The 11,821-nt window shown below is 33.2% G+C and overlaps 1 protein-coding gene across 1 annotated transcript; it reads right to left on the bottom strand.

Annotated features, from left to right (window-relative positions):
* Positions 1-5,022: 5,022 nt before the first annotated feature.
* LOC127702082 (uncharacterized) lies at positions 5,023-9,827 on the bottom strand. Its single transcript, XM_052206099.1, has 4 exons — positions 9,505-9,827; positions 7,215-7,540; positions 6,483-6,697; positions 5,023-5,992 (listed from the first exon to the last, which is right to left on the bottom strand). The coding sequence occupies exons 1-4, from the start codon at positions 9,801-9,803 to the stop codon at positions 5,759-5,761; spliced, it is 1,074 nt and encodes a 357-aa protein (XP_052062059.1). The 5' UTR covers positions 9,804-9,827; the 3' UTR covers positions 5,023-5,758.
* Positions 9,828-11,821: the final 1,994 nt, after the last annotated feature.

Raw genomic sequence — 11,821 nt, 5'->3', positions numbered from 1 at the left:
GAAGAAAGAATCAAATTATAAGATACGCTAATAAGGTATCTATTATAGAACACGAGTGTTAGTGCAATTTAGTATAAGATGGTGAAGATGGATTGCTGCTTAAAGTCAAGCGGCAAAGTTAATTTTTATTTAGGACGGGAACATATGTTAATGTGATATCCAAATTAGCCCTGCTTTGTACTAGACCGACTTGCTAGGATGGATTTACAACTTTCTCGCTCACAAGGCAACAGTCCGTAGGAAGACATCAGATGCGGATCCGGGATTTTGAAAAAAGGGGGGACCGGGGCCCCTTATTAGGCAATGTTTGGAGTGGAACATGTTAAACATTTTCATTAGCCATAAAAGTAGTTCCATAAGGAGGATTCGGGTAAAATCCGCCGCTTCACATGTCACCCTAGTCGGACACCTTATTCTAATTCCGAGCCGACCAGTCTTTTCTCTTACTCCTTAATGCTGCGTGCTCAGCGTAGTCGCAGCAAATGTCACTTTTAAAGTTTTTGTTTTCACCAAGCCGGGTTTCGATCCCATGACCTCCTGCACTCGATGCAAACATATTACCACGACACCACTGAAAGTTGTTCTTGTTATTTTTATTCCCCACCTACGATAGTAGAGGGGCATTATGTTTCCTGGTCTGTGCGTCCGTTCGTCCGTTCGTCCGTTCGTCTGTCCCGCTTCATGTTAACGTTTTTGGTCAAGGTAGTTTTTGATGAAGTTGAAGTCCAGTCAACTTGAAACGTCGTACACATGTTCCCTATGATTTGATCTTTCTAATTTAAATGCCAAATTAGATTTTTGACCCCAATTTCACGGTCCACTGAACATAGAAAATGATAGTGCAATGGGGCATCCGTGTACTATGGATAAATTCTTGTTAAATATAATTCAATGCTTCTAGATATTGCTTTTTTTCATCGGCAACAGACTTATAAAGATTGATTTTCAAATGTTTATGCCCCCGCCGTAGCGGAGGGGGGCAATAAGTTTTTTTATCCTTGTCTGTCTGTACGTCCGTAAGAACGTCCCAAAATTGGTTTGCATTCTCTAACTTTAGTTTGCCTCAACAAAATGTTATGAAACTTATACACAATGCTTATTACCACAAAACACAGATCAAGTTTGAATTTTGGTGGCGTCACTTTTGCCATTCTTGAGTTATGCCCCTTTACAAATGGAAAAATTGCTGAATTTTTTGTTTCCGTTTTCTAACTTTAGTTTGCATCAACTTAATGTTATGAAACTTATACACAATGCTTATTACCACACAACATAGATCAAGGTTGAATTTTAGTGGCGTCATTATAACCGTTCTAGAGTTATGCCCCTTTACAAATGGAAAAATTGCTAATTGTTTTGTTTCCGTTCTCTAACTTAAGTTGCCTCAACCAAACTTTATGGAACTTATACACAATGTTTATTACCACAAAACACAGACCAAGTTTGAATATTGGTGGCGTCACTTTTGCCGTTCTAGAGTTATGCCCCTTTACAAATGGAAAAAATGCATTTTTTGTTCCGTTCTCTAACTTTAGTTTTCCTCAACCAAATGTTATGAAACTTATACACAATGCTTATTACTACAAAACACAGATCAAGTTTGAACTTTGGTGGCGTCATTTTTTACCGTTCTAGAGTTATGGCCCTTAACAAATGGAAAAATTGCTGGATTATTTGTTTCGGTTATCTAACTTAAGTTTGTTATGAAACGTATACACAATGCTAATTACCACAAAACTTAGAGCAAGTACAAATTTGGGTAGCGTCACTTTTACATTTCTTGAGTTGTGTCCCTTTAAAACATTATATGCAAGCGGGGGCAGCATCTGTGTCCATCCCCATTTACTTAGTTTATTTTTTTAGAATGCATTTCTTAATGTTTGATTTTTAGGTGAAAAAAAAAATTCGGTGACCTTATTTAATTTCTACTGTAACGTCACCACAATTTCTATACTCTATAAGGCTATTATACCATACAGTGTAGTAAAAAAATCGTGAACGTGAACTATTCCTAACTATTGCCAATTCTCAAGCGTAATCAGTTGATGAGGAAATAGACTTACTAGTTTTTAAGGACATTTCTGCTACCAATACAAAAAAACGCACATTGGCAAATATGTAAATATACTGCAAGTGAAAGAAAGTTACTGTTTAGACTGTAACTACATCTTTTCCAGAATAGACAGGGTTTCACATCTATTTTTAAATGTTTGTATTGTACAAAATTTTAGAATCAAATATCGAGTTTGAAATTGTCCCGATTAACACAGTGCTGACAGAATGATTCTCATGATACATTTTTTAAAACTGAACTTATAGTTCGCGCAAACCTCCTCAAAATTTGTTGTATACTCAGATATCAGAATGTTTGTAAAGGGGCTCGTACTCTTTCTAAATGATATCAAAATTACCCTATGCAGGTACAATCCTTTCATTTTATAGATATCAACGTCAGAATGACGATAACAGAAAGTATTGAGACATTCAATGCAGTTCACCCTGTAACGATATACATATAGCAGGCTTATTTATACGTAATGGAGCTACCACCATTTGACTTTATTTGGGAGAAAAGGGGGTGAGGATGAAAAATGTTGTCCTGCATTTTTTTTTTAATTGTAATCTCTGTCCTGCCTTTTTCTTTTTGTTTTTCCTTCTATTCGGTCCTGACGTTTTTTTTCAAATTTCATCAGCCCCCCCCCCCCCCCCCCCCCCCCTTTTCCTAAAAATGAAATGGAAGCTTCCTTATAATATTAACGTAACGTCACAGTGTCTGGTACATGTAGCAATCTTTTGTATCAACGATTTATCTATTTACAGGAAAGGAAAGGAATACTTCTATCCAAGGCATGATATATTTACAGGATAGAAAAAGAAGACTTCAACTCAAGGCATGATATATTTACAGGAAAGGAAAAGAAGACTTCAACTTAAGGCATGATATATTTACAGGATAGAAAAAGAAGACTTCTACTCAAGGCATGATATATTTACAGGAAAGGAAAAGAAGACTTCAACTTAAGGCATGATATATTTACAGGAAAGGAAAAGAAGACTTCAACTTAAGGCATGATCTATTACTGCTGCATAAAGACACCAAATAAAGGACAGAGCTTATTTTCTATTTAATCTGTATGGTTTGAATTATAATATTTGCTGTAAATGTTGAACAGTTGAAATTAAAACCACATTCTGCAAGATTATAAACTCACTTCAAATGTGTCAATTTTTTTCATGGTCTCCCATAGGGTGTAATTTTTTCAAACGGGCTTTGAAATTCACCAGATTAAATTGATTGATTGATTGATTTGTTGGTGTTTAACGCCACTTTCAACACTATTGTGCTATTTCAAAGCGGTCATTTTTTATTGATGGAGTAAGCTGGATGGCCCGAAGAAAACCACGAACCTTCGATAGGAAAACTGACAATCATGGGCCTAGTCAATTAAGATTGGAGTCGAGCGCACCTTGCACGAGCGGAATTCGAACTCATAATCTCAGCGTTGACTGGCTAGTGATACAGTAGTTGGACTACTTGGAGCAATCGACCACCGAGGCCCCGACAGGTTAAAACATACGAGTTAATTTATAGCTATTCATAAATAAGGGGATCGGGTATGATTGTCAATGAGACAACTATTCCTCAAAGATCATTTTAAGTGGTTTTTAAAAATTAACGGCAACCTTACGGCCTTCAACATGAGAAAAAACCATACTGTTTAGTCGCCTATTAAAGGCCCCGATATACATGATTACAGTTAAACAAGAGTTTGTGAGGAAATTAGCCCATTTCCTATACTGTATCATCTCTATCTCTGATGTTTGTTGTTTAATTTATCAGTGTGAATGTTTCCCCAGCCAATGATTCCTTTCAATTGTGTTATCTGCTGCTGAAAATGTTTCACCACAGTGACTCTTTTCTATTCTTACAGTATCTGTTAGACGACATATTTCTCGCTGTTGTATACAACGGAATGTGCAATCATTGTGCAATGCATGAGTATTTTCTTCAAGCCTGTGAACTTATTTTGGTTATCATATCTGTGGGAATAATTCCCCAGTCTATAGATAACTATTTGGTTAAAATCGTTGTGAAGAAATTTCCCCAGTCTAAATATTTTTTTGGTTATCAACTGTGTAAGGAAATTTCCCCATTCTATTGATTTTGGTATCGTTTCAATCTTTTTTTGGAAATTTCCCCAGTCTATTGATTTATTTTTGGTTATGAAATTTTAGTGATTTCGTTTTCGTTATCATCTTTTTTTGGAAATTTCCCCAGACTTTTGATTTCTTTTTGGTTATCAACTTTGTAGGGAAATTTCCCCATTTTAGTGATTTCGTTTTCGTTATCATCTTTTTGGAGAAATTTCCACATTCTATTGACTTCTTGTTGGTTATCATCTTTTTGGGGAGATTTCCCCATTCTATTGACTTCTTGTTGGTTATCATCTTTTTGGGGAGATTTCCCCATTCTATTGACTTCTTGTTGGTTATCGTCTTTTTGGGGAAATATCCCCATTCTATTGATTTCTTGTTGGTTATAATCTTTTTTTGGGAAATTTTACCATTCTATTGATTTCATTTTACTTTTCATTATTTTGGGGAGATTTGATCATTCTATTGATTTCTTTTTCGTTAACATCGTTTTAGGGAAATTTCCCCATTCTATTGATTTGTTGTCATCATCTTTTTGGGGAAATTTCCCCAATTATTTGATATCTGATTGGTTATTAACTTTATGGGGAAATTTCCCCAATACTTGTTAACAATTATTTCTACGTTTCTTGTACATGTAAAGTAAAACGTGTTTATTTCTTGTTCTCCAAGTTTTGTTGTGTAGTGTTATTTGATACCATCATCAAATATATTTGTTACAATCATGCCAGTTAAATGTTTGTTGGAATATTTTGTTCACACAAATAGAAAACATTGAAAAAAGAGAATAAAATAGAAATTCTCTTTTTCAAATAGATTGCGTTTTAAGTAGTCCTTTCATGGTGTTAACTTTAAACAAAAAAATACTTTTCAATCATTGATAAGTTTATTCAAAATGATCAAATCACATCCATATTAAATCATCATTTGCTTTGTATGTTTATCACTTATGGTTAAGAACATATTTCTTTGATTTGATAAAGATAACAAAAATTTATTGATTCTCAAATTAACAAATTTAAACTATCATGGGTAGTTTTGTTAAGATATTCGATTTGTAATTGTAATTAGTTTTACAGTATCAATTGCGGGACATGAAGTCAAATTTTAATAAAGAAATCATGCACGTAATGTGTCCTCGAGGTGCAATTGTAATTAATTGAAAGCTCAGCATTATTTACAAAACATATTTTTTCATCTTAATTTTTTATCAAATCAAGACAATTTGGAAGTCAAAATTTAAAAGGCAGATTTGATTAGAAAATATTTGAATTACAGATGTACATTTTATGTTATGCCAATGGCATTTCGACTACTTCAACAATGAGGGTATGGATGGTTGGTCCTTCATTTCTGTATTCTTTAATTTTTTAGGCCATTTTTCTCTATTCTTTATACTTTTTGCTCATTATTCTCTATTCTTTATATTTTAGCAACTCATTATTCTCTTTTCTTATTTTTTTAGTTTATTATTCTCTTTTCTTTATGTTTTTGCCCATTACTATATATTCTGTAAACCCCCATCCGCACCCTCAACAATAATATAAGCAGAAAATAATAAGTACAATTGTTTTCATTTATGGTGTGTCTAGGCTACGATAATTCATTCAAAGAAGATTAATTGTGACAGTACTTCTTGACCTTTCAAAAAGTAGACCAGCGATAATACAATTATCAGAATGATAATAATAACAATGCCTAACGTTCCAAACAGTAACAATAGTATTATTACTACTAGTGCCGATCCTGGCTTCCAATATCTGTACACATAGTCTCTTTTAGTATCTTGCGGATCAGGCTCAGGTTCTACATCATCATTTTCCTCCCGTGGTAAAACCTGAAAAAGCCAAATAATTTTCGTGAATTTCTTTCATTCTAAATTTAACATAATTGAATACAAAGTTATCACTATGAAAATATAAATAAAAATAAACAAGACGTCCGCTTTTTCTATTTCTAGAATTATTTTGAACAAAAGTAGAGACAAGTAGTAAATGGACAATAAATAAGTTTTCTCGTTTGAACTGTTTTACATTTGTCAGTTTGGGGCCGTTTACATGACATGACATGCTTTCCGGTATAGGTTTTGCTCATTGGTGACCTATAGTTTTTTTTTCTACGTCATTTGATCTCTAGTGGACAGTTTGTCTCGTTGGCAATCATGCCATATCTTCTTATTTTTATATATTAAGGACATGTGCACTTTATAAACAAGTCAACTCAAGGGCATGAATAATTACAATCAAAATTGAATTATTTTTATATTCATTGAACATTTATTTTGATTGATTTTCAATGAATATAAAAATAATTTTGGGCTAATATACCTGTGTCATCAGTCGAAGAACTGGAACATCCAATGTTGGGATTACAGTTTTAAGGTATGCATGAGTAGGATCCACTTCAGAACAATAGTTCATAATACGAACAAACCTTGTATCTGGTATACCCAGTAAATTTCTATTTTTTGCTTCTTTTTCTTTAATTTTATCCTCTGTTGAGAATGCATCTGCGTGTGTCATAACCCCATACACGGTTATGTCTAAAAATTAATTAAACACATATTTGTAAAATAAACACTACATTCAAATAGTTGTAAGAATTTTACATATTTACAAAACCCAGGACAATATATTGCAAATTGTTTGATGCAGTCCGATAAAATAAGCGATTCCTTTCATTATTGCGTCGCACTTCGCAGAAAAAAAATCATGAACACAATAATTACATGTATTTCAAGTTGCATGTCTAGGAATTCATCAGTCTAGTGATGTCATGAAATGAGTTTAGAGATCTAAACATTTGTTTCTATGATGTTCACTAAAAGAAATAAAAGTTGACTTCGATATTGGAACTAAAGTTCAATGTACATAAGTGTATAGAATAGAAAATGTAAACAGGGTACATGTATTCGTATTTCCAATTGAAAGGAACAAAAATTGGCGTCCAGAACATGAACCAGCATACTGGTATAGAAGCAAGTAAAAAGATAAAACTGTACGGCGTAAGACGTCAAGCGCTATCCGTAAATTGCATGCATCTGACTTACTCAAACTTACCTTTATTACTAGCGATTTCAGCTATCGTCTCAAACAAAGAACGTTGTAAATTTGACAACGGGTTACATGAACAAACAGCTATAATACGGTCTACACGTTTGTAAACAGGTCTGGTACTGTATTTCATTCTTAATGCATATTCTCTGTATTTCTTTCCGTATTCGATAACATCTGAGAGGAGTTCATTTTCTTTCATTTTTCCTTTCAAAATTATGTTTAGAAGTTCTCTGTTAAGTTCTGAATCTTCGTTTTCGAATCCAGTCATATCTATAAACGTAGGCAATAAAACTGTATCCGTTTCTCTGTAATAGACTTCCTTCCTATAGCTGAAATATTGAAAACGGTTTACTTTCCTTGATGAAACATTTAAAACACATCAAAATTAATAAAAGATGCTAATAATGGAAATATGTAGCGTATCAGTTACTTCATCTCTTTCTGTTTTCAAGACATTAGTATTCGGAGCAATTTCCTTTAAAGGGCAATTAGCAAATGGCTTTAACATTGTTTTGATAAAAAAGAAACAAAAAAATTAAAAAAAAATAAAATAAAAAGAGGGAGTGAGAGAGGGAAAAGTTGTTGAAGTCAACGACATCACTTCTCAGACTCCCGGCGTTCGTTTCCATCCCATGCGCTTAATTTCTTCTCTTTTTATAGCAGACGAATATTGTGTCTGCGGGGTGTTCTGTTAAGTTACAATGCAACGCAAAATTGACAATTTCTTTACCCATAAGAATTTTGATAGTACCATTTCATCTGACAGTACAGACACACAACCAAAAAGGACAGAAGGCTTGCATTTTTGTTTAAAGTCACTGGTGAGAGAGATTTGACTCTTTTCATAATTCATAACCACGCATAAGGTTTCGACTGACTGTATCTACAACGTGAAATGTTCCTCGAACAATTACCCTACTTAGTTTGTATTTTTAAAATAAAACAAGACAGTTTTTTAGTTTATTCACTGACAAACATGGCAGGAAACTTAGAATCATGCATACGTAATGTTTTATCATCAATATTGCTCAGCTTTTACACAATGTTTGCTTAATACAGCCAAAAGCAAAGGTGAGCCATCACCTATATATCCATCGATGATGACTCGTTCGTCTGTTTCCATTTAGTTGACCTCGTAAGTTGTTTTCCGCTGCCCATCAGTACGTATAAAAATAAGAAGAATGTTGTATGATTGCCAATGAGACAAATCTTCACAAGAGACCAAATGACACAGAAATTAACAAATTTAGTAATTGAGTAAAACCCATACCGCATAGTCAGCTAAAAAAGGTCCAGAAATAATAAATGTAAAACAATTCAAACGAGAAAACTAACAGCCTGATTTATGTAAAAAAATAAATAAACGAAAAACAATATAATATACAACAACACATGACAACCAGTCCACTGAATTACAGGCTCCTGACTTGGGACAGGCACATACAGAATGTGGCGGAGTTAAACAAGTTTGAAGGCGCCAACATTCTAAAAATTGTGTTTGGAGCCTAAACACTTTCCTAAACACATTTATGAAACCGATTTTTGACATGTTTAAATCTAAACATGTTTAATATTTAATGTGCTAACAGCCTAAACGTGTCAAGCTATAAATTGCTTAGACTGTAAACATGTTTAGCTGTAAAGTGTTTAGACTGTTAACATGTTTAGCTGTGAAGTGTTTTATCTGAAAACATGTTTAGCTGTGAAGTGTTTTATCTGGAAACACGTTTAGCTGTGAAGTATTTTGTCTGGAAACACGTTTAGATGTGAAGTGTTTTTAAAATTAATGTAAACATGTTTAGATCATAAAGGGTCGTGAAGAAACATGTTTATCATTTTAGTGTGAGAAGCCGTTACTTCATCAGGCCTAAATTTAACTAATTTTCCGGAAGGATAGACTGTCAAACGTTTATTAATTAACTTATTGTCTCTATAACTATGTCTGACTCATTAGTTTATGAGAATGAAATTATTCATTCATTCATTCAGTTTAGACAAAAACCCATTAGTCTTAGTCGACCTGAAACCAACCTTTACTATTGTGAATGGTAAATTAAACAAATTTCAGTATTTAAATTTTTGAAACTACAGAACTAAGCAGTTAATAAATAGTCTTTTTATGGATAAATGTTTGCTTCCAATTAATAGTTCACATCCAGTAAATTCATTGTGAAGCTATTAACCGGTATATAGTCTTTTTCAGACAATTTGGTAAAAATAGTAAATTTATTCGTCTATAATTTTATAAAGAAAATACATACTGAGGTATGATAATTTTCAATTAGAGAGTCACCTTTTTAGTCGTCTGGTAACTTGTTTACCCATGGCACTAAAACTTCCTTGTTTGGCATGCTCTCTCCACCGGTCGTTACTAAAACTGGCAAACACTGTATTAAGGAAGGCAGATTTTCCACAGCCAGGTGGCCCTAAGACCGCAATATTCAGAGGCCTTTTTCCTGATAATGTGGTTCCTAATAATTTTTTGCATTCTTCCAATAAATCTTGTTTTAGATCATACTTAGGATTTTTTGGTTGGATCATCGTCAACATGTATAATACATTGATGGTTTTTATTTGCCTCTTGGTCAGCATTCGAATCAAATTGATGGTCGTCTTTTTTCTGCAAAAAAAAAAACTCCAAACTTTATTAATTAAATTTAAAATTACGATCGTTTCAGCAGCAGATGCTTACTTTTTTTCATTGATGAATGTATTGTTTTTTTTTTTCTTCAAAAAATCCTTTGCTTTTTATATCAACACTCACTGTTTCTTAAGAAAAACCCATTGATTTGGTCTCGTACAAAAATTCGATTACATGCTATTTTTTACCTACACCTTTGCCCCCTTTTTAATTCTTAATTTTTGTTTGTTCTATATATGTACCATATTTTAATGTTAACAATAGTGAAATCTCAACATAAGATGCTTTTATTGTTCTATTCTCCTGGTTTGGTTTATAATAATTGGACTGGCAAACAATAGTACTCGTGATTTTTTTTTTTGCTTTTTTCCTTTGGAAAATGCCACAGTGGATTGTACACTTCGTTAGTGTAGTTTCGGCTTTCATTATTAATCTACAATGAAAAGTCATTCACGTATAGCATTTTATAGTGCATGGAAAGCCATGTACTATGAAAAGTAGAAGGCAAAATACTGATTTTCCATTGGACAAGAATGTACTATGTTCTTATATATAATTTTTTTATATAAAAAAACATTACACAATAGCATTAGAAGTTTTAATAGATTGTTATAAGGGTTGGGGTAAGTCCATAATTTAATAAGAAATACCCCAAAAATTATTCGGATAAAAAATATGATAGGTACACAATGACATTATATGGTTAATTATCGGTCGTCCACTGTCTATATCACACTGCTTAGCTCTTAATAAAATTGCATATCACGGCTTTGTGACGTCACATACGTTGACCCGGCCTTAATAACTTTGACCCGAATATATCAGCGACGTCATAATGTATGAACTGACGTTGATAAGTTTGACCCGAACTTATCAAGTCATCTTCCGGTTTGCTGGTGAAACCAAGAAAACACTTGTTTCTCTCTTGCAAAATACGCATATACAACCCGATAAATCGATTATCTGGTTGTCTGCATATTTATATTGTAAAATATCAGCTGCTCGACACAATATGAAGCCCTTTTGAACTCGTTCGCTTCGCTCAATCGACAAAAGCTTCATATTATGACTCGCTGCTGATATTTTACATTATCAATATGCAGGCAACCTGATAATCGGTACGTACTGAGAAAGTTACAATAAGATATGATTAGGGGTTTAGGAGTAGAAGTGGACACAAATGTGTACTACAGTAAGTCTGTCATCCCAAGGTAAACCCCAAAAATCACTCAGACAAAGAAATGAAATAAGAACCATATGACTATGATTTTGTGAAAGTTTATTAAAATTTTGTTACGTATTTCTGGAGCAGTTGCAAATACAAAAGTTAGACAAAAGAAAGAATGAATGGATGGACAAACGAACAAACTCTCCAATCACTATATAACGAATACTTTAAAAACCGGTGATATAATACAAGGAGATGTGATGTATACGTCAATTAAACAGCAACCAAACAACACCAATAACCAAAGGACATCAAGAGAACAACACATGGTGTCCACCAATAAATGTCCACACGTCTTTATGAATCCCCACATTACCATTAAACGGAGTAAAACCATAAACTTAGAGAAAGTTTAATGTAAATTGTACAAGTTTTGCTAAATTTGTTAGCCTTCTTAAAGTTCTTCTTAAATTCGATTTGAGAAAAAAAAATGTCAATGCTAAATATAAGGTAAAAGTCCGAGTCAGCCTTAAAGTTTTCCCGCCATTTTTTCAAAATGAAATATCTCGAAAAGGAGTTCCATAACCTATTAATATTTTTAGCTGAATTTGTTCCTTAACTAATTCCCTTCTGACTAATAGTACCAATTTTAAATTAGTTTTTTTTTATTTCACTTGACTACATGTATCCTTAAGGCTAAAATTATTTTTTACATCTGGTGCCGCACGTTGAGCATGTTTTTTCGTCGTTTTTCGTTTCATCGTCTTGTCGGTTTTTGAATGATTTAAAATTTCTTAAAAA

The sequence above is a fragment of the Mytilus californianus genome, unplaced genomic scaffold (assembly GCF_021869535.1).
Source record: "Mytilus californianus isolate M0D057914Y unplaced genomic scaffold, xbMytCali1.0.p SCAF_5, whole genome shotgun sequence".
Taxonomy (NCBI): Eukaryota; Metazoa; Mollusca; class Bivalvia; order Mytilida; family Mytilidae; genus Mytilus; species Mytilus californianus.
This window is presented reverse-complemented; position numbering and strand designations above follow the sequence as displayed.

Excerpts from the sequence above, each read along its gene's own strand:
- LOC127702082 (XM_052206099.1), bottom strand. The coding sequence starts at position 9,803 with ATGCTGACCAAGAGGCAAATAAAAACCATCAATGTATTATACATGTTG. Across the intron at positions 6,698-7,214 it reads TGAAATCGCTAGTAATAAAG|ACATAACCGTGTATGGGGTT; the intron begins GTAAGTTTGAGT and ends ATTAATTTTTAG. Across the intron at positions 5,993-6,482 it reads TTCTTCGACTGATGACACAG|GTTTTACCACGGGAGGAAAA; the intron begins GTATATTAGCCC and ends TGGCTTTTTCAG.